General features: G+C 29.3%; 1 protein-coding gene across 1 annotated transcript in view; it reads left to right on the top strand.

Moving 5' to 3' along the window:
• Positions 1–238: 238 nt before the first annotated feature.
• LOC129966633 (bicaudal D-related protein homolog) overlaps positions 239–23444 on the top strand; it is a 144340-nt gene continuing 121134 nt past the window's right edge. Inside the window, exon 1 of the mRNA XM_056081132.1 lies at positions 239–1140. Within this exon, the coding sequence (XP_055937107.1) occupies positions 883–1140 (258 nt within the window). The 5' untranslated portion in view covers positions 239–882. The remainder of the gene's footprint in view (positions 1141–23444) is intronic.

The raw sequence follows: 23444 nt of genomic DNA, 5'->3' as shown, positions 1-23444 counted from the left end.
TGTAACAATTATTATTATTTTAACTAAGAAGTGCAAAGAGAAAGTTTTACTAAACGGAAAATCTTGTCAGATGGTTAAAAAAAATCCGATTGATCCGAGAATGGGAAACGAAACGTAAACACTCCATACGAGCCTCTCAAACAACGGTTGGTTTCCCTCTCACCTTCTCTTTTTACCCCCATTATTACTTCCCGTCTTTCTACCTGGTTACCAATAGCGACCAGTTCCACAGCTGACTTCGAAGTGACAACACACACCTGGACCGCCGTTCGTATGCGGTATTTTCGACGACTCCACATGGTCAATATCGATTGAAGTCACTTCCGAAAATCTTGTTTTTTTTTTTTAATTTTCCGGTCATTGATAACCGTGAAAACAAATCGAACGATCCAGGTAGATGAGTGAAATCAGATAAATCATTTAACGAATTAAAATCTTTTTTTTTTTCAGCGGATAAATGTTCGTTGGATATCATAAAAATATGTTTCGTTGAAAATAAATCGTCTGATAGAAAAATCTGTGAAGAAGATTTCCGCTTATATTCTAGTTCTGTGATTTTTTTTTTTTTTTCTTTAAGCGAATGAAAATGTTGGAGCAGGATTATTCTATAAAACTTTTCTTCTTACAATTGAATGATTGGTTGTTCACGGATATTGTATTTTGAAAGAAGAATTTTAACGTCTCGAAAATCTAGAGAAAGAAGAAGAAAGGTTTGGAAATTTTGAATTTTGAGTATAAACTTCGTTTTTTCGCGGACCTAGCGCATTGTTGTGTATTGTTTAAACTGGAATGAATGAAGTTAACAGAACGTTTTGAAAATTTTAACCAGTGCACCGGTTCAGAGCTACCGGAAGATGTGATATGTGGAGCTAGGATGCAGAGATGTCCGCATGCGGTGTCACAGAAATGCAACAAACTTCGTGTGGATCTTTATATGGTGATTTAGAAGAATATTTGAATGAGGTGGAGAAACGGGCCCAGCGGACTTGTAATGACAGTGACGATGTGTACACACAATTGGCCCAGCGCGAAAAGGACCTCGTACTCGCGGCAGAGTTGGGGAAAGCCCTTCTCGAGAAAAATGAAGAAATCAGCAGAGCAAACGAAAGGCTGGCTGAGGAATACTCACATAAACTGGAGGTAAGGACTTTTTACTTTTATTATCACTTAAAATTTCAGTAAAATTAGAATGAAAAATAAAACTGTGAAAAAAAAAAACCCAGCGATTTTTGTCTAAATGTTGTAACGAAATAGTTCTGAGCTCTTATTTTTTGAGTCTAAATTTTTCATGTTGATTTCAAGCGTCCCCTCCTGCCACATTTTAATGAATTTTGCTACATTTTATTATTTTATCCAATGAACTTTGGAGTACAAAATAATAATTAAAGTATTTTCCTTGCGACTTAATTATTTTTGAAATCGAGCATTTTTTTCAAAGAATGTTTTTTTTTTAATTCCTTATTTGATATCAGTGCCTAATTTTTTAAATTTTATAATTCATTCTTCTAGATTTTTCTTCTTATTTTTGCGACACCGCTTATGTCCTTCTAAAGGGCCAAACTGCAGGTCGTGAAAATAATTGTGTAATATATTATGCATTTGTTTTATTGAAAATGGAATATGGAATTATATTTTATGGTCTCTTTGCAACTGTAATCTCTTTATAAAAAATTTAACTATAAAATAATTCGGCCAGTAATGAAAATGCAATTTAAATAGTAATACATTGCAGAAATATTTTTTTTCTTTTTTTGTATGATTAGAACTATTATCGAGAGTTAATTCCTTGCTAAAATGTAAAAGCACTTTGAAAGTTATTTCATTTAACGGAATTTATAGCACTCTTTAAAAATGTTTTATGAGATTAAAAATAAATAGTAAAAAAAAAAAAAAAAATTTTATTGCATTTTTTTATTGCACTTGTTGTAGAAATGACAATAATATTACTTTTTTTTTTATCTTATCTCAAAAACCCGTTTTGAGCACTAGACAGCATTGTTTACCTGATAACAAATATTATTATTGTAATCATTTGAACACTTAAAGCATTGAATTTTTGATTGAACTTCGCATTAAAAGCCAAAATATGATTATATATGCTATTCTTTTTTTTTAACGTTGATAAATTTGCTTTCGATTCCTTTTCATGAAATGGTTTGATTAATATATAATCAAATATTTGAAAATCTAATAATTAAATAAAAGAAATAAATCCAGAATTTTTTTAGAAGACAGCCATTTATGCTTATCATGCTACTTTTATGGAAGTTATACGGAGTTGAAGGAACATTTATGGTGTAGATCTCAAAATTTTCTTGAAATACAATTTACACTGTTTCTGAATTATTCTATTCAGAAAAAATGTATTAGTATTATCTGAAATGATAATATAAAAAATTAAAATGCATCATCATAGGAAAATGTTAAACACAATTTATGTTAGATACCAAACAAGTATTTATATGATTTATGCATATTAAATAATGTATGCTATAGTTATTTTCATTTTAATAATTATATTTAACATGCAGTATAGCAAGTAAATCGGAATACCGCAGAGAAAGTACATGCTTTGATTTAAATATTGAGAGGGAAAAAAGGTATACCAAAGAAATTGGGAATAAAAAAAAGATTAGTTTTCGAAATTCACGCTTTGAGCTTTAAATGAACAAAATCTAAAAGCACTTTAAACTATTAAAATTTTTTAATTTGGTCTGTGTGTTAAATTTTACAATTATGTACAAAGAAATAAATTTTAAAACGAAAGGTATTTGAAATACAAGAATTTTCGGGCACTTTTATACAAATATTTTCCGTTTTGTACTCCAGAATTGATGTGAATAAGATGACGATTGTATTAATGTTTGCTTTCTAAAATTGTTATCAAATTGCTAATTCATGTTTTAAATGAAATTTTTAGTATTAAATGTAATCCATAGTCTCGCGATAAACGTTATAAATTAATGCACCTTAGATCTCAAAAAATAAAAGTAAGTCTATTCAAACTTATTTTTGAAAAAAAGATGATAATTATAATTAAATAGCAAATTAGCCGTTGTTAAGATTTCTTTTTTCTAAAAATAGCTTCCATACATTTAGCAAACATCCTCCTTTTCATTTATATTTTAATCCTTTTTATTCCATGTTCTATTAAATATGAATATTTTATGAATAATTTATTAATACCTTTATTATATGAGAAACAACACCCAAGAGAACAAAGTGCCTTTGTAACATTTTTCCATTCTGCGGTTTAATTTCTTAATAGCAAAAGGAATGATACATAACTGCATAAGGAGGACACGGTACTGACCTATGAATGTATTTTAACTATTAGCGAAAACGGAAATAGCAACGACTCTGACTCAGTAACTTTTATTGATTTGCTCAGCTTATTGAGGTCGTAGGTTTTCTTACACTGCATTAGTTTCATAACCTCCGCATAGTAAATAAAGCGTGACTTTCTGAATGAAAGCCTCACTTTGTTCACCATTAATTTCATATTTACTAAATTCATTTCAAATTTCTCAAGGACTAGGTATATTATTCATTCATATCAAAATTGTTTTTGCAATACTTGTGGCGAAATCAAATAGAAAGCTGAAAGCGTAGTGTTTGCCGAGAAAACAGCTTTTGGTAATTGCATATTATAGTCTTTTAAAGTTATCTTATTTTTAAAATAATCGCTTGTAGCAATGTGAAAAAAGTAAATTCAAAATTTTACTTTCTGATGCTCATCTTTTGCAGTATTTTTTTCTTCTGCTTGATTAGTTTATTCATCATTTTAAAATAAATTTTAAAGAGTAATTAGCTTTCTTTTCTTCATACAATAATGTCATGGTTGAATAATAGTTATTAAAATAATTATGAAGACGAAAGAAAAAAACTGAGTCCCGTTTTATGAAATAATACACATTGTTACTGGGGAATTTCCGACCAAGGCAATTGTCTAGGGCGGTTAAGATGAAGGTGGGTGCAGATTGATCGATTTATAGGATTCTATTAGCCTATTTGATAAATCAATAAAGTTCTTCAAAATACAATGAATTATAAAATATTAGAATAATATTAAAACTTTGCAAAACATAAATGATTTCATTATAGTCGTTTAAAGTTTTTTGATTTTAAAATAAACGCTTGAAGTAATGTAAGGAAAATGCATTCAAAATTTTACTTTGTTCTGTTCCTTTTTTTTATAAAGTGATTGATTAGTTTATCCAACATTTTAAAGTAAATGGGAAAGTGTAATTAACTTCCTTTTCTTTATTGAATAAATGTCATACAATAAGGCCTTTGGCCGAACAATAGCTATCAAAATAATTAAGATGACGAATGAAAATTTGAGTGATGTTATTTTATGAAATAATACACATCGTTACTGCGGGATTTTTGACTAAACAATTGTCCAGAGCGGCTGAGCTGAAGGTGGACGCAGGTTGATCTGTTAGAAGATTCTATTAGTCTGTTTGATAAATCAACAAAGTTGTACAAAATGCAATGAATTATAAAATATTAGAATAATATTAAAACTTTGTAAATCATAAATAGTTAGATTCCTCTCTAATGCACCACTTTCACCTACTTATAAACCCGCGACTATGCTTAAATAAAATTTTTCAAAAATATGGATCCCTCTTAGTCGTAGGTCATAATAAAAAGCATATATATCATCACAAAATTTCTTATAAAAAAATAAAATGTCTATTTTACATGTTAATTAAATTGAACGTTCATTAATTGAAACTTATTAAATTAAATAAGAAGACTGTAAAACTAAACTGAACTGTTTATTAATAGAAGAGAATCATGAAGTACACTGTCTGGAGCAGTAGATAGCCTAAATTCGGAACTACATATAATATTTCTTACAATATTTCCAAGGAAAAATATTTATCAGTAAACTTAACTCTATGAATAATAAATATGAACTAAACATTTTGACATTTGTATTCCAGAATCCAAAGCAAATATATTTTGATTGAAGGCAACATTAACCATTTTTCTAATATAAGATTTGTATTAAAATATTTTGATGCCAAATCAGAACTTCCATAAAAGCCAATTTCTCTTACATCCCTCTCTTCTCGCCAAAGTTATTGCTCAGTCGCAAGTTCTTGGCTTTAAATAAGAGGGCTCCATGTCTGAAACCCTGTTCTTCCGAAAATTTGACTTATACATCAAATTTGGTGTAAAAAGCTAGGCGTCTTCTCGCTGATTCAGATATGAGGTTTGAGAGAAAAATGAAGTTCATATATTGCGTTTGTCGTAACGTCATCTGATCATGGTTCAGAATTTCGAGACCGATCTCAGCAAATATAGCTCTTATGTTATTCTAAAATGGCCTGCTAATATGAGGAAAACCGATTATTGTTTGTTTGACTTATTTTGGGCTTATTATTGTGGTTGTTATATTTTTCAAAAACTTTAATTTTCCGATTTTTTAATGTTTTTTTTATATACATAAAAATAAGAATTGTAACTTAAATGAAGCATTTTGTTTGTTTGTATAAAATTTATTGAATCATCTGATCATGGTTCAGAATTTCGAGATCATTCTCAGCAAATATAGCTCCCATGTTACACTAAAATTGATACTCTAATATGACGATAATCAATTATTGTTTGTTTGACTCGCATTTTGGACTTATTACCGTGGTTGTTATATTTTCAAGGATCTTTAATTTTTCGGTTGTTTCCAGGGTTTATTTTTATAAGAATAAGAATTGTAACTTAAATGAAGCATTTTGTTTGTCTGTATAAAATTTATGGAATCATCTGATCATGGTTTAGAATTCCGAGACCAATCTCAGCAAATATAGTTCCTGTGTTTCTCCAAAATGGCATGCTAATATGACGAAAATCTATTATTGTTGTTTGACTTATTTTAGGCTTTTTATCGTGGTTGTTATATTTTCAAGAATGTTTAATTTTCTGATTGTTTTCAACGTTTTTTTTTAAAAAAAAAAATAAGAATTATAACTTGAATGAAGCATATCGTTTGTTTGTATAAAATTTATTGAACTGTAGGTAAATTTACAGTTTAAAAATATTTCTTAGTGTCAATTAGCGTTTTTCACTGAGTATTGCAATGAATGAATAATGAAAAAAATGGAAGTACGCCACTAGATTTCCCGTTAATGTATTCTTTTTTCTCTAGATAGCAGGAAGTGACTTAATTTCGGAAATAAATCGAGCCAAATTAAGTCACTTTCTACTTCCTCCCAATCAGTTTTAATTAATTTGAGTTTGACCATTTTTAAATGGAGAAAGCGAAAGTGAACTACTGCTTCTTTTTTTGTGTTTATACGCTTTACGTGAACAGAAAAACAGATTGTTGTGCAAAAAAGTATAAGATAAAGGAAAATAAGAAAGAAACTTTAAGTTCATTAGTCTTGCATCACTGCGCATGACCGCAACCAATATTTGTTAATTAAACTTGTAGGTTGGTGAGTCGTTCCGATATCTGTTTCTGTATAAAATATATGCAAAAGGGAAAGTTAATAAAAAAAAACCGAATCACAATTAATGGACTCATAAGCAAAAACGATATCACTGCTTTGCACAAGAGTTTTATTTGGGAATAAATGGCAACACTTATAGGTTTTTTTTTGTTCTTCGCATGTGATCGTGAGAAAATGAAATGTAACTAATAATTATTTGAACAAATTGCGTTTTAATGACGATGATACATATCGAAAGTAGCGATGATTGCTGTATAACAAAAACGAGGAAACTAATTTTTTTTTAAAGTATCTTTCTCACAAGTGGAATCCTAGAAAGCTTTGTAATGTTTCAAATTTTCACAGACGAACTCAAAGGAAGAAAAGTCAAAGTTGATTCTATTTTTATCTTACTATCCAGTTATTCGTAGTCTTTACATAGTAATTAATTTTTGAAAGAAAGCTTTAAAGCACAATTGCATACATTTATTGCTTAAGATATTTCAAGCTTTTAAATTTTATTATCAAGTGTTACAGACATTTTTATTTTTAATTTTTATGGCATCTTTTATTAATTTTGTTTTGTTTTGAAAGGTCGTTGAAACTTATAAGAGCAAATAAGACATATTAGTCAAACTTTAAGAGTATATCTTCTATTTTAGTCAACCTTGAATAAGCCAGTCATACTAGTGCAACTTCAAAAGTATGTCTGCCACAGACTTTAAGAACAGGTCAGCTATATTAATCAAATTTTGAGAGTAAGCCAGCCATTCTTGTCGAACTTCAAGAGCATACCTACCATACTAGTTAAACTTTAAAAGCAGGTCAACCATGCTAGTCAAACTTTAAAAGCAGATTTACCATTATAATCAGACTTTAAAAGCAAGCAAAGGACGAGTCATTTTTGAAATAGAATATGGTAGAAAACACACACACAAAAATATCAGATTAGTGCAGCGTAGAGTTAATTGAATATCATCTACCAATAGCAAAACAACTAACTTTTAAGAATGTTGTATTACAAGACCCAGTATGACAGTTACGAAATGGTAATTAGAATAACAAGTGTGAGGAGTACTTGAAGTAAGTGTTCGAAGTACTAGATATCTGAAGCAACACACGCTTCGCATCTTGCTATTCATACAAAAAAGGATTACTACTGACCAATAGTGGATTTCTGACTAAGCAAACTAGGCTGTTGCCTATAGCCGCAAGATTAAGGCAGGCCGCAGAGAGACCAACTAAAAAAACATTAGCAGCCTGTTTCCATGTGCATTTGTAAAAAAATTACAAATTATATGAATTATAAAATATTAGAATAAAATTAACGTTTTGCGTAAAATAATTGGTCAGTTTTCATATGTTTCATTGCGTTTATTTTTTATTACATTATTTATAAAACAGCTATCATCTACTTAATACTCAAATGTGGATGTCATGTAATAATAATAAAAAAAAGTAACGGAAACATTTCGGCAAATGTATTGAAAGAATTCAACAAAAAATAAATCATTAAGAGGATGTCAAGTTAAAAAAAAGTGTTGAAATATGAAAATAAATTTACCAATTTATTAAAAAAGCTCATGATAAATACGCACTTCCTAGGACTAAATAGTACCTAAATGTGCCTATAGGCTTAATTCAAATTAAAAGCCATTTGCTTATATTTAGGTTGTTTATAAGGCAATGACGTAACGACAGTGCGACAAAAGATTATTGAAGACCCAATAATCAGTTTTAGGGTATTCCATGTAGATAAAGCAATGATAAATTTATGCCGCTTTTTCAATCAAATATAATGAGGACGCGAAAAATGTATAGGTACGCTGCTACTTCACTTTCAATATTTAAGGCTCTATAGATCCTGGCTATTTGAAGGGAAAACACCGTCCTTTTTCCAAATAGTTTTTCTTTACGAACATTTCAAATACAGATATTTCTATAGAAAACGTGTAGAATTTCGGACTTTCCTCAAATTTTTCGAGTTATTTTATTAAAATTTGAGCTGTAAAATATGCAATATGCTATAAAAAAGATCATACATGAAAACAAATGCATTATTGTATAAGCTGAATTCACAATCGCAACATATCCTTCTATTTTAAAAGATAAAATTCAGCATTGAAATTCGTCTTGAATCTACATAATGTATTTGAATAACGTCATCCTGCATGACAGCAAATATGTGGTTAACTGAAATTCATGCTTCTATAATGTCAACGCGGAATCCCCAGGAATATATTTTAAAAATATAGCTCGCTTTTATGCTCGTTTTTAAAATAATGAATAATGGATAAAATCTTTTACGAAATTCAGTCATAGTGCATATCATTATGCCAAAAAATTTATTAAAATCTGTACTTGAGGAATGATTGTTGATTTTATTGGAATGTATTAATTTATAAGGTATCATATATGAATAATATGACTAAACCTGCATATTTCTTTTTATTGATATTATAGATATAATCACTTTCTATATAAAATTAAACTGATTAAATATAGAAAAAAAATATACGCAATTATGAGAGATAGAGTGGATAAAAAGGACATTATTTGGATATATATATATATATATATATATATATATATATATATATAATCCGAAAAGTTATTAAGAATAATTCCTCTTGTAGTGTAAAAAATTGCCAATTTTGTTTTGATTTGAATAAGATATAAATATTAATTCTCCTGATTCTAAGACAATTTTTCCTGATTCTAGCTCCACTCAGATGCGCGACAGATTACAAATCTAGGACCTAACTTCTACTTTAAATAATTTTAAAAACGAATACTATTAAAGATGAAATCTGTCAAGAGTCAATCCTATCTTGAATTCTAAAATGAATCGTTATGGAGACAATCATCGTTAGAAAGCTCCATGATAATACTTGTATGGCAAAAGAATGAAATCGTTACATTGATTAATCATTTGAGAAAGTGATTTGAGTTTAGCAACAAATTAACATCCTACATTCCTTGAGTCAAGCCTAAAGTTCTATTGTTCTAAAAATAAATTGTTTTTATCGCTGACCTCTGATCATTTGTCAAGTCCGATCCGACCACGCACATCCAAATATTGCTATCGTGTTTTGACAAGGCTCAACCTTGCAATGAATTAAGCCTACTCACATTTTTTTCCAAGGTTCATTGACTGATTTATGAATATGAATGATTAACTTCTTAATTTTGGTACATCAAGGCTGCTGTGTTACCTTCCTTTGAAGCTGATATTCAACACAATTGAAGATCCAATTTCCGGACATGTTACAGTGAAAAAGAAAATTCTTTGTGTCAATGCCTCTGGTACATTGTTAGGCTTTGATGTTATTATGAAAATGGAAATGAGATCATTTGGTTTTTATTATATTATTTAATGTTCTTTTATGTTTGGTTAAGGAAATTTAAGTACGTGTCTTTGTAGGACATTTTGTATTAGGTTGCAGAGAAAAAAATATGAGCGATATATGATAAATTTTTAATACAATGAATGTTAATGCTTTTCGTATTATTTCCTTTATCGAATCAATTTTTGAAAATATTTAATGAGACTTTATTATATCTGCAATAACTGATGTTTCATTAAACACGATCATAGCAAGTTTTTTTTGTTGTATCAGTCATATTCCAAATTAAATTTAAAAATGGTAATTTACTTTTGCTATCTACAAGAAAAAAAAAAGAAAAGAAAAGCCCACACCTTCATTTATTTATTTTCCATTAGCTCCAATTTTTTTTTGTTTCTTACCTTTCTGTTACACATTTCAAATCTAACCATAATGGCTTCGTTTTATGAGTAAGTTCTAAACTTAAGAGCTAGCAATTTCTTTTGTGGATATACTATTAGATATATTTTTGTAGTTATTCTTTAAGAAATTAAAGTTACTGCAGAGCTGTCTAATCATGAGATGATCCTTGATAACAGTATAAAAAAAGCTAAAGCAGTGGTGTGCTCAACTATCAAACGGAACTGCGATCCCCTTCATCTGTTAAAGATAAAGAAATTTATATATGGGCTAAATAACAAACTTTTATTGATTTTAAATAAAATCCCATTTGAGTAAATTTTGTAAGCGGCAATAATTATCTTTTCTGTAAATTAGTCATTTCTCTTATAAAAGCCTAAATTGGAGACCAAATTGGAAACTAAGACCCTATTGGTTCTATTGGGAGCCTTATTGGCCTAATTAGAAACTAAATAAAAAGAGACAAATATCTTTTTTTAGTTTCTTTTTACTTGCCAATATTGCATATTTATGCGGTATATAATTCATTTCGCTCATGTGCTACATTGCAATATATTCGAAATAAAAGTCTTTATTTACTATGAATATTATAATCTTTTCCCTTTTATTTTTAGTGCAGTATGGCCAAATGTGGCTCTTGTGCCAATAAATAATACAAACCAAGCCCTTTTATTTTTATATGCTATCTAATTTAACGCACACACACGCGCACGCACACACACACACGACTAGTGACTCCAACATGGCGTTCATACGCGATAGGTATTATAATAATCCTTCATTATTATCCATTTTATCTACCCTAGTCCCATACATTTTTTTGAGCCCCCAGGTAATGAGGATTCTACGCCCCTACGTTCAACGCCTTCAGTTACAAAACGGAAGAAATGGGCTGTGCCTCACGTAGCGGAATAACATTTTGTAATCCATTACAATTAGATGATTGCTTTCTTTGAAAAACTTCTTCTCTGTCATTCTTTTATAGCATACAGTTTTTTTTTTCTCATTTTACTTTTTTTAATGTAGATAACTATATATCCATCCATTCATATATATATATGTATCAGTTTTGTTTTGTTTGAGGAATTGTTAGCCTCAGGTATCAAGGACGAGAAAATATCACTATCAAGAGTGAAACAGGTTTTGCTCATCTTCCTACTTTCCAGTCTCCTGAAAAACAATATAAGAGCGGTATTTCGATTCAAAGGTCAGACGTCTGTTTGAACGGAAATTCAGACGACAGTTAGATTCGCAGATTTGGTAATGAAATAGATTTTGAACTATTTGCTGCTTGGTTTTTAAATTAGCTCGTTATTTTTTTTATTAATCTAGTTTATCTGAGATAATGAGATCATTAATAAGGATAAATCGTTTAATGTTATTTAGTTTTGAAAACTGCATTCTAATTTACTGGATTTCTGGATGAAGACTTTATTAGCAAGACACAAGATTTACTTTCCAATTTAAAGATTATCACTATAACCTTTTTATTAATGAAGTCTATCAGATTTTGATTTTGTGAAATATTAAGTTTTCTTTATCAAAAGTTTTTGTGCATTTTGGAAAAAAAAGAAAGAAAGGGAAGGGGGATTTACTGCATATGCAAACAGTAGTAATATGTTTCCTATGCACAACAGAAAAAAATTTGCGATAACTCTTCGAAATACACTGCATGCCACATTTCATGATGTTTTGTCTTAAAGCATACTGAAGAACATTAATTGGATGAAGAAGATTGCGAATTCTATTCTCTGGCTATTGTCTCTTAAATAACATTATACAAAAACTGGAAGATCGCTTTGCAAAGAATAATTCACTTCATTCGGTATGGCTGTTGGAGAATTTCTGGCTTTTCCTCCAAGTGAAATTCCAATATGAGTTAGTTGCCCTTGATATTTCTCCACCAATATATATAAGAGCTAAGCTTGACTTCTACCTCACATGATATCTGTGCTGTCCAAGGTTACTTTGACCAATAAAAGACGCCACAATCTCTCATAACAGAGTTAGATGCGTTAGACTAAATCACTACAGCTATGTCGTAGTGAGTGTAAGTAGCATTTGGGGCATAATATGTTGTTTTCGCTTTTAATCATTATCAATGAGTTAGCAAGAGTAAATGGCATCTGAGGCATTGTATTGTTGTTTTTTCATCCCTATTACTTTTGACTTTATAAAGTAGTATTATAGACTTTAATGCTATTATTATTAATCGAAGTAGCATTATTGACTTTATAAATCTGCTAATATTTTGTCTCAATAGCATTATCTCAGAATGCGCCGGGAATCTATGCTCCCTTGTTAATTTCTCTCTATGCCTCTGCGTCACAACTTTTATTATAACACGACTTTCCGATATTATTATTTCCACATTATAAGGCATAATACAATTAAATATTAGATAGTACTTTATTCGTCACCCTATTTTAATAATGCTGAAATGAATTGGTTTCGCCTATATAGCTTAAATACACGATTAATATGACTTTCTGATATTATGATTTCCGCATAATAAGGTATAATAAAATTGAACATTCTTTATCTAATACAAATTTGATTCATCACCTTGTTTCGATTGACCGAAAGAATTGGTTTCACTTTTACAGATTAAATACATAGTTAATACAGAATGCATTAATCATGCGATATAAAGGTTGAAAACGTATTATCTATTGCGAAAAGCTAATTGCGTATGCTTTCTTAGTACAAATATTAAGTCTTCAGATCTCATTAGTGCAAGTTTGGTTTGATATTAACTTCCTGTTTTAAAGCAACACTAGGATTATTTTGGGACGGATTACGTAATTTTTAACCGCAGACAGATGACTAGGACGACACCTGAGCTGGCACTTCCTCTCCAAACTTCCACACCACACCAGTGGGGGGAGGTGCATCAGACCCGTTTATCTAACGGTTCTTCGGCGGAATCGGATCCTCCGGTTCTGAAGCCGTGACTTTACCACCAGGCCACAGCGGCTCTTCATTGGCGCAAAGGTGTTCTTTGAAATTATTTAAAACCAATTCTTAAATTAAATCTCATGATCCATTATGTTTAATATATTTTTAATTTAATAATTTCTACCTACATATGGCTTCGCAGCAATAAAATGTTTGATTGCTTAATTTACGAACTTGGGAATTATGTACATATATAAAAATGGATAAATTCGTGCGCTGCAATTTACAGCACCAACAGCCATAAAATTCGGCACATATATATTCATAATGAATGATTATTTATGAATGAATTGTTTTGTGTCCTGAAAAATACATTAAAAATACACATAATGACAATTTAAATATAAAATATATGGCATCAAGCATCGAATTTGAAAACTAGCTGCAAATTTTCTTTCACTTATCTTATTTTCTTTAAAGATAATATATTTGCATAAACTCATAACCACTTATTTTTAATACTAACAATGAAATAAAAATTGCATACATAAAAATATTATTATGAATGCAATAATAATAAAAAATTAATAACAAATAATAATAACAAATCAAATTATTATTTTATTTATAAACAATATAGCGATATTATTATTTATGAATTATTAAAACCTGAGATTTAAAATTTATATGCATTAGAAGTAGGATAATACAAAATTAATTCTTGCGATAATATTATTACAAAGACTATCCATAGGATTACACAGATTATGTAAAATTTAAGTATCTAAGTTGTTTTCTGAGTGTTTTTCTGAGGAAATAGTTTAGCATCAGTACTTCTGCAACATTTAAAACGCTAAGTAATAAGCTAGTCTTCACAGTAATACTTTAAGTGGATCCTTTTTCAACATTATTGTAGTAAGCTGATTGCAATATTATGTATTTTTAGGAGATCTTACACCGTCATTCAGAAAAAGATTGCGCATCGTAAAGATTGGATTTTCTTTCCGGCATTCACTACTACTTTGGCAGATAATTTCCATAAAAATACTATTTATATTTACAAAATATGCTTGTAATTAAAATTAATTCTATTATTTTGGATTCATATCTTCATGAATAGAGATAAAAATTGTTTCTCAAACAATAATTAAATTTATTTCATCCTCTTCTTAAGTATTTATTGCTTATTGCCTTTAGATACGTTTTAAATAAAAGAGTTGCCTAATCGAAAAGTTTAAATTTGGGCTTTTAAAATTTACGATTGATAGTGGCTTTAGACGGTGATAAATTGCTTATGCAAAATAAATTGCTTATTTTACTTAGCTGTCAGTCATAAAGTAATTTCCATTTAAATTAACCAGCTTCATACCCACTATATTAGTAGTATTAAATAAAGCCCAAAGCCCAACAGGCTTTGAATTAATCATTTTTGTTGATAATCACTATAAAATAAAGCTCAAGTTTGAATTGTACTTCACAACAACAATAGAAAATTCTGATTAGTTAGTTAAGTGTGCAAAGTGGCGTTAATAATTGATGAAATCGCTTTAGGCGATAAAATTGAAGGCTCTGCCAAAGTTTTATCTTGTGATATGTCTTGAAACTGGAAATGAAGGGGAGGGGGGAGGGCATGTGACCTTCGATAACGTATCTAAGAATTATGAGCTTTCATATGAAATAAAAATTTGTGTGAGTAATAAAATGGTTAGAATTCGGGAATTCTACTGTGTTTTTTTCTCTCATTGAAAATGTACAATAAATTAAAGTTTTGGATGCAGAGCAAATGGAGGGCGGTGTGTGTGAGTGTAATGATATCTTAATCTAATTTAAATTTAATTAATTTCCGAAATCTTATCTTAATTTGGTCCATGTTAACTTCATTCTAAAATGTGCTATTATTTCCTGATACAGTTCCCACTTTATTTATTTAATTAATTGTACACGCGCTTACTTTTGCATTTTCTCACGCTCTGAGTGATGGGATAGAGATTTTTAAAGTTTGCAGCATTCTTTTAAAGATACCTAAAATTCCCTTACCTAAATCGACCCTTGACAAAGAAATCCCTATAAAAATATCATAGAAGAATGATCGAAGAGAAACATTTCTGTCTCTTTTCACTTTTGCTGTTGTGTCGCGATGTAGATTGACGTATTGCTTAACGCTTTTTATGTGTACATATTATGCCTCCCGGGATTGAATAAATTAAAGTTTTTAAATTTTTAAAAGTATCTTCTCTTCTGGGCGGCGAATCTGCTGAAACATTTTTACACACACACACACACACACACACACATAGACACACACTCGCGCGCGCGTGCATATATAAAATAAAAGGAAATATATAAAATGAAAGCTTCTTTTTAAAATTTTATAATCATAATTTTAAGTACTACTATTATTTTCGTCTTAAACATCTAACCAAAGAAGATAAATTTAAGTGGCCTGAATTTAAGAGAAGAGAACGGTTAAATGATGTTGAATTTCCAATTCATTCTTAAGAGTGAATTATAGCTCATAAGTCATACTAATGGGCAGACATACTTCCAATATTATTAAACAGGACAAACATATGATTAAACATTTTGACAAACACATGTAGCAATTTACAAATACTTCCATAAAGCAACCCTACTTGTATAAGTAATAGCATATAAACTATGTATAAGTGTTCATGGTAATGAAGTGTTAAATCGTTTTCGTAGAAAATGTGAAGTTCCACAACTATTAATCTTAAACCTAAAATTTATAGATGCACTCATGAATGGTGCGATTTCAGAATTATTATCATCCTTTTAAAAACACCACACCCTAATATAAAGTGTTACTATTAACTGGCCAAGTGCCGAGATGCTCTCGATTTCTAACTAAACACGACTCGCTTTCTTTCAGGCTTAAGATCGTTAATCTTATCTTCTTCTTATTTTAACTTCTAAGTCTTCTGGCGGCTTTAAGAGTCTTGTCTTCTAAATGGATTGTCTTAAGAAGTATGCAAATTCACAAGATGAGATTTTCAGTTACCAAGTGACCACAAACTGTATTGTCGATTTTTTTTTTTATTTCGAAACTCAAAATTTATTGATTTTGGGTCATTAGTATTAAGCCATCGGGAGCGAACCAACCTGAGAAAACATCTCAGCGTTGAAAAGAACCTAGGATATAAATGAAATGATAGTAAATATAATTACATTTACGTCCAGCGCCCATTAAATGGGGAATCTTACCAGAAAATAAAAGAAAATGTATAACTCTTAATTCAGACAATATGATTTTAAATATTTATACTAATGATACTAAAACGCATCAGAATAATGAGTAAACGTCGGTTATAAAATATTTTTAATTGATTAACTTGATTTGAGGTTTTATTTCTTTTGCGAAATGAGTGAGTTTATGTACTACAATCCAAAAAAATGTAAATCATGAAATATTTTATTAGTAGTTTGCCCTCATTAATTTAAGATTTCACTTGCGAATCGTAAACGACTTTTTGATGTATTATATGCCAGAAGGATATTTATGGTTTGAAGCATTTCACAGCAAGTTTTGCATTGCTAAATTCCTTTTAGTAATACGCTCGTAAAAACTTTCTTTTTATGGGTTGACATTCGATTTTTTTTAACCTATTTCTCATGAACTTTTATTTTCAGTGAGTTATTTAATTTTATCTTTAATGTTGGAAATAAGGAAAGGAATTTCAGATACGTTGATTTTATCACGCATTCAAAGATCGCTGGGTATTTCTGTCATTCCTACTTTTACGTTTGAGAAACGAATGATAATAAACATTTTATTTTCAAATTATGAAATACAGCCACTGAAATGTATTAATTTTTTTAATATTCAGTTCTGTTTATTGTTGTGTTGTATATTAAATAAGACGATTGAATTGGCTTGTCAAGGAGAAATGTGATATATACCTTGATAAATCTGAAACTTTAAAGACGGAGATAAACATTTTTTGATCAAATTAAAATTCTTTGTAAGAAAATATTTTTCTCCTTAAAAGAATTTCATGTATGATTTTCAATTAATTTTGTTATCTTATAAAAATGTCGAATTAAAAATTAATGCATAATATATCAGACAACGTAAAGAAAAAATAATAGTTTTAAATGCTGTAAATGGAATGTCGAACTTTGTTTTCGATCAAATAATATTAATTTCTTAATAATCAGAATATGTAATTAGAATATTTTTATCGTAATGCTTAGAAATTTTATGTAGAATAATTTGTTTTTTAAAAAATAAGAAAACTTTAGATTTAATTTTAATTTTTGGAATTTTATATTCGATAACATGATTAGAAAAATAACAGTGATAACAATTATTTGAACAATTTAACCATTTGAATTTATATATCATTTTATATCGTAATGCAGAAAATAGGAATTGATTGCTTTTACTCGGAATTTCATCAGATTTACGACTTTTAATATATTTATTTTTCATTTCTGTTTAATTAATTTATTTTTAATTAATTACTTTTTGATAATACCTCCTTTCTGATTATTGGCTTAATACCAATGAATAAAAAATATTTCTGGTAGCGATCCAAAATTATTAGATCTGTATCAAAATAACTGAATGGAACTTCAAAACAGGATGTTAGTTTAATTGAAATAAATTAGAGCTTGCTACCTTTACTCCTATTTAGATTACCACAGTAAAGTATTTTTTTTTTTGCCTGCTATTTTCCTTTCTTGTGTCTGCAAAATAAATAAATTAATAAATCTTTTCATATTTTAAGCAACATCATTATCATCTGTCATAATAATAAAGACAAACAACTGTATATGTTGGCTTTAGACAACAATGAAAACCATTGCTTCTTAAAAATTATTTACACCTATAACTCAAAAAAAGCTGAGAGTAAAGGCACTCTTTTACTATTATATTATAACATTACTGTACATTTTTTCACTGCTATGCTTCCAGCAGTCTGTCTGGTATAATTTGCGTCCGCATAGCTTGCAGTAATTATTAGAAGTGCTTAAAGAAAAGGAGCTAATTACTTTACATAAATCTTAGAAGAAACAAAAACAAGCATGTTGCAACCGTTAACCATTAACCTGAATTCTTTTACCGGTAATCACTTTTTAAACAAAAACCCAAAGCAACATTTCTATCAGCATTTCACGAAGTCAAGAATGAAATATGGTTATTCTTCAACAAGAAAAATTTGAAAGGATTCTGGAGAAACATTCGCCTCATTTCATTTGTAACAACCATTACTTTTGTTGTTAACAGCACTTGCACAAATGACCTGGTATTATTCTAGGGAAATGCGGGAAAGCCGATGATTATAACTCCATCTGTGGTTAATCTTCCGATGATAATGCTCGAATTTTCACACGGGAGATTAACAAACAATATGGATCAGGACAGAATGTAGAAATGGTTCTGAATACGAAAACATAACTCACAATGTGTTTGTTTTTTATGTTGCTTTATGAAGATTCTAATTTTTAAAATGAAAATGTGTAAGATGAAGGATTGAGATCTAAGTGGTTAATGCAGAGGCTATTTAATTTAATTAATTATGATTAATTGTATCTATCTAATAATTCCATAAGTCATAAGTAACTAGTACGCATGGGATAAAGATACATAAATGTAAGTATAAAATTTAATGTAATTAAACTAAAATTTAGAATATTTAATTGGTTTATTTTCAAATTGTTTTAGTTAGAACTTTAAAAAAAAAACCTTTTTTGCAATGATTATTTATTTCTTCATCTGAAACTGTGGTCGCTTCTAAAGTTTCGAGAAACTGGTTGTGGAGAAGGGCAAGGAGTGAATGATATCCTAGAAAGAAGTCAATAGAATAAATAAAAAAAGAATAAGAAACAAAAAGATATAGTTAATCGTTATATTTGTTCAGAAAAAGGAAAAAAAGGAAGAAAGAGATAAAAAAAAAGAATAAATGTATGGGGATATGGATTGACTCATCCACTTAAATGCTCAGAACTTCAAAAAAAAAACGCTATGGCATTTTCAACAAGAACAAGAATAGATGCATTTTAGACAAAAAAGAACAAAACAAGAAAAATTAACACAAGTAGAAGTAGTTCTTTCGAGTTGGGAAAGAAATATTAAATCCTTGCCGACTAGAATACATAGTGGATAGTGATACAGCAGTCCCCACAAATTATATATAAATGTAATTTAGTGCATTTAGATTTCAAATTATTACTTAAAATAAAAAATAATGTCATAATTCTAAGTAATTAATTTTAATATTTGCATAGCAATTACTTAATTAATATATGTAATTCAGCGCAACTAAATTGAAAATAATTGCTTTAAATAAAAGATAATGTCTTAATTCTAAATAATTAATTCTAAATACTGTAGAGGCATGTTTAAGTCTTAATAAACATAGATTTTTGAATAGATAGGCGAAAAAATAAATCATAGAGCTTCTGTGAGTGCAAACATTAAGGTTCAGAGAAAACATTAACTTATGATGATATCATGATTGTAAGTAATTAGTCTTAAATATTTAATAAGATGGCATATTTACGCCTCAATAAACACAGATAGTTGAATATGAAAATAATTGACAACAGCTAAAAGTGAGTCATAAATTATCTTTTGGATCAAACATCAGCAGTTCTTCGAGGGAGTACTGTATGTATTTTCCCTCCTTTTTTATTGGTATATATTGTTCTGTTCAAAAGTGTAATCAATCATTTCGAGAAAATATAATAATTATCCTTGACTTTTTAGACAAGTAATGCAAATAAAAATCATATTAAATTGAAGACGTATCACGATGTACAAATAATTTAAATTTCATATTTGGAGAATGGAAGATTCAATTAGGTATGCTCTTACACCAAAATATTCAAAAGTTTTATGGAATGGAAATTTAGAATGTTGAATTGTATAGTAGATGTCATTTGCTTTAAAATGGGTTCTAATCTAATAAATAGAATCTATATTAAATCTAAAAATTTAAAAACAATGGCATAATTAAATTAGCTAAAGAAGAAAAAAACTAGGAAAAAAAATCATAAATTATTTCTTTTTAAATTACTTTTATAATTTTTCTTTTAAGCGAAAACATTGCATAGATTAAGATTTATGTACATGTGAAATGAGGAAGGATATTTTTTCAATATAAAATATTTACTAATAAAATAAAAACAGGAAAATCAAAGGCATGCAATTTAAATACGGGACATTTTCTTAAATCAGAAAAAAAAAAAAAAAACGGAAATTATAATTGTACAGAATAATGCAAGGCCTTTTATGCATGGAGTAAAAACTGGAAATGCTGGCGTCCTGGCCTAGGGGTAGCGCGTCTTCCCGGTGAAGTAGGCGTTCCGGGTTCGAGTCCTGGTTCGGGCAGGGTTGTTCTCTACCTTGTGTTCTCTCTGTGAGGCGCGTAAATGAACCCCCCCTTCCCCTGTAAAAAGGGGTTGTGCAAGCGAGTGTGTGTGTGTACTATCTTCATTTGAGCTAGAAGTCAGACTTCTGCCCTCGGGTGCTCAGGGGTCTTTACCCTCAGAAGCTCCTGCGCAAAAATTTGGCTTAAGTAGGCACACGACAAAAAAAAGGTTGGAAATAACGAACAAGCTAATTTAACATTAGCGGTTTTAAAAGAATTCAATTCAGTTTATTTAATCATCGAGTTATTTAATGTTAAATGCTGAATAGTTAAGGATTAGTCCGAACTTTTTTTCAGTCCGGGACAAATAGCTAAAATTCGAAATTGTGTCGACTAATCCAAGATCTCGAGTAATTTATTGAAGAATACTTGCCTAGCACATCGCTTTGCTCTCAATTCGTTTTTAAAAAAATATTTCAAACATGCAAATTTAAAATTCTAATCAAATTCTTAACCGAAACAGGATTTTAAAGATATATTTTCCTGAATTGGAGAAATATCTCATTCATTTAAAATCGGCATCAGCTAAGAAACGTCGAATTGAACTTTTATCTCAAATGTTATCTCTTCAGAAGCTTCAATAAAGAAGAAAACTAAAAGATACTTGTCTAGCACATCACTTTGCTCTCAATTCGTTTTTTAAAAAGATATTTCAAAGAGGCAAATTTAAAATTCTAATCAAATTCTTTATCGAAACAGGATTTTAAAGATACATTTTCCTGAATTGGAGAAATATCTCACTCACTTAAAAATTGGCATCAGCTAAGAAACATCGAATTGTACTTTTATCTTAAATGTTATCTCTTCAGAAGCTTCAATAAAGAAGAAAACTAAAAGATAGCAAATGATTCAACAAATGAATGAAGTGATCCGTATTTACGCCTACTTCCTAAGGATTATGTGATTAAGCCGGAGATATTGATTCAACAAATTGCAATAAGGATTATTTTATTTATCGATACAAGTTCAGATGATAATATTTAAAGAATTGATTGAAAGAACTACAGACATTTTGATTTTTCACCTTGATATCTTTGCTTCGCTTGAAAAATCTTTCGCATATAATTCTCTCTTATGAGAATGATCTCTTTGCTCAAAGAAACAGAAAGGAAGTCATATTAGTTACAGTAAACAAGATAAAGAGGGCGGTGCAGGTGCTTTAGCATGAAACTTTAAACTCAGTGTTCATATTATTTAGGGATTTTTATTTGTAATTAAAATCCCTAATATCTCCCTTTAATTTTAATTGAATTTGAATTGAAATTTAAAGTAAAATGAACTTGTAACAAATATTACAATACAAAAGTAAGCGTCTTTGTATTAAAAAAGAAGACTCATACTTTGATTATTAAGGACAAAATTTATGTATTAATTTTTACCAGTTATTGACGTTTTTTTCTAAATTAGTAGGCTTATTCTATCTCTTTTTGTGAGACATTTTGAATTCTGAAGTTTTTAATGCTTAAACATTAGAAAGAATACTATATATATATATGTCTAAGTTGGGTCCTATTGTCTATGTTTTTGTAAGATTTCATCATTTAAAACAGATTTTATTAAAAAAGTAAAATAATATTTTATTTTTTAAATGTCACTATCATCGTAATTTTGAAGAAAATACTTCTTTCATCCAATAAATAAATAAACAGACGGAATTTAAAGCGAAGGAAATGATAGCAACTATTCATTATTAAAATTCAATAATTGAACTAAATATGTCTTTAATTTAAAAATAAAAAAGTGAAAAGTCCTCTGAAATTAATTTTCCTGTTAAATCACATTTTTATTGGCTTCACAATATCGACATATCATGGATGAATGTTCAAAAAGAATTTTTCATTTCAAACTTAATTTTACTAATATTCTAGGTAACGTACAGAATTGTTGTAAGTTATTCAACTCACGCTTTGGACTAAAATAAACAAAGAAGCGAAAGAAAGTTTTTCTAAAATTATCGACATCATTTATCATCATTATAATTTCCTACTATGTTCGACAGTTTATTATATTATCTAGAAATATCATTCATTTCAAACTTGATTTTATTAATACTTTATGCAACATTGTTAAGCTCTTTAATGCATTTGCTGGGATATCAACTCAACAAGAGAACGAGCGATAGTTTCCCAAAATTATCACCATCATTTATCATTAATATAATTTCCTACTCTCTTCAACAGGTCATTACATATTAGATCACGCATACAGTAACGTCTACTTCTTAACTGATTTTACCGTCACCTCTCTAAGAACAAAGCCCCTATGAAAAGAATAGTTTCTTGCCTTTATCGTCGCCTTATCCCGGCTGAACTATGGATGGAAGCGATTCATTAGCTAGATATCAAGTAGCATAATTGAGTTTATAAATATCCCATGCTAGCCATTAGGAATAAATTGGCTTCCTATCGAGCCGACAATTTTTTTCATCTTATCTTATAGCCTTCATTCAAACAAAACATTTGCATAAAACATCTAATAGAACATCGAACTAACTTTCTTTTATCACGGAAGCAAGTGCGAAACGGCAAGTGAGACAATAACTGCTAAGTGCACTATTTGCCTTTACAACTTCCACCCTATCACCCTTCTATTGAGGTGCGGCAATTCTAGCGAAACCTTTAACCCACTATGATTCTCTTTATTGATTATTATTGCAAAGGATGGACAATTGTCCTTTTCCAAGAGGCGTAGAAGACGGTGTGATAGGCTCCCAAAAGGCTTATCTTATTACATGATAGACACGGCGAATGAAAGATCGTCTCTCTTTCTTTTGTGTCTTCCGGGTTGAGGGTTTTCATAGGGTTTTGTCAAAGTGTCTTTTGAAGAATCAATGGGAAGATGGATTCATTAAAAAAACTATTAAATAATCTTGTCTTACTTTAAAGTTGCAAGATTTCAGACAGATTTTGATGTCAAAATGTAAGAAGAATTGTTTTTAAAAAATTATTGGAATTGGCGATTTTTAT

The sequence above is a fragment of the Argiope bruennichi genome, chromosome 4 (genome assembly GCF_947563725.1).
Source record: "Argiope bruennichi chromosome 4, qqArgBrue1.1, whole genome shotgun sequence".
In the NCBI taxonomy this organism is placed as follows: Eukaryota; Metazoa; Arthropoda; class Arachnida; order Araneae; family Araneidae; genus Argiope; species Argiope bruennichi.
The sequence above is the reverse complement of the archived record's forward strand: the minus strand, read 5'-3'. Positions and strand labels throughout refer to the sequence as shown.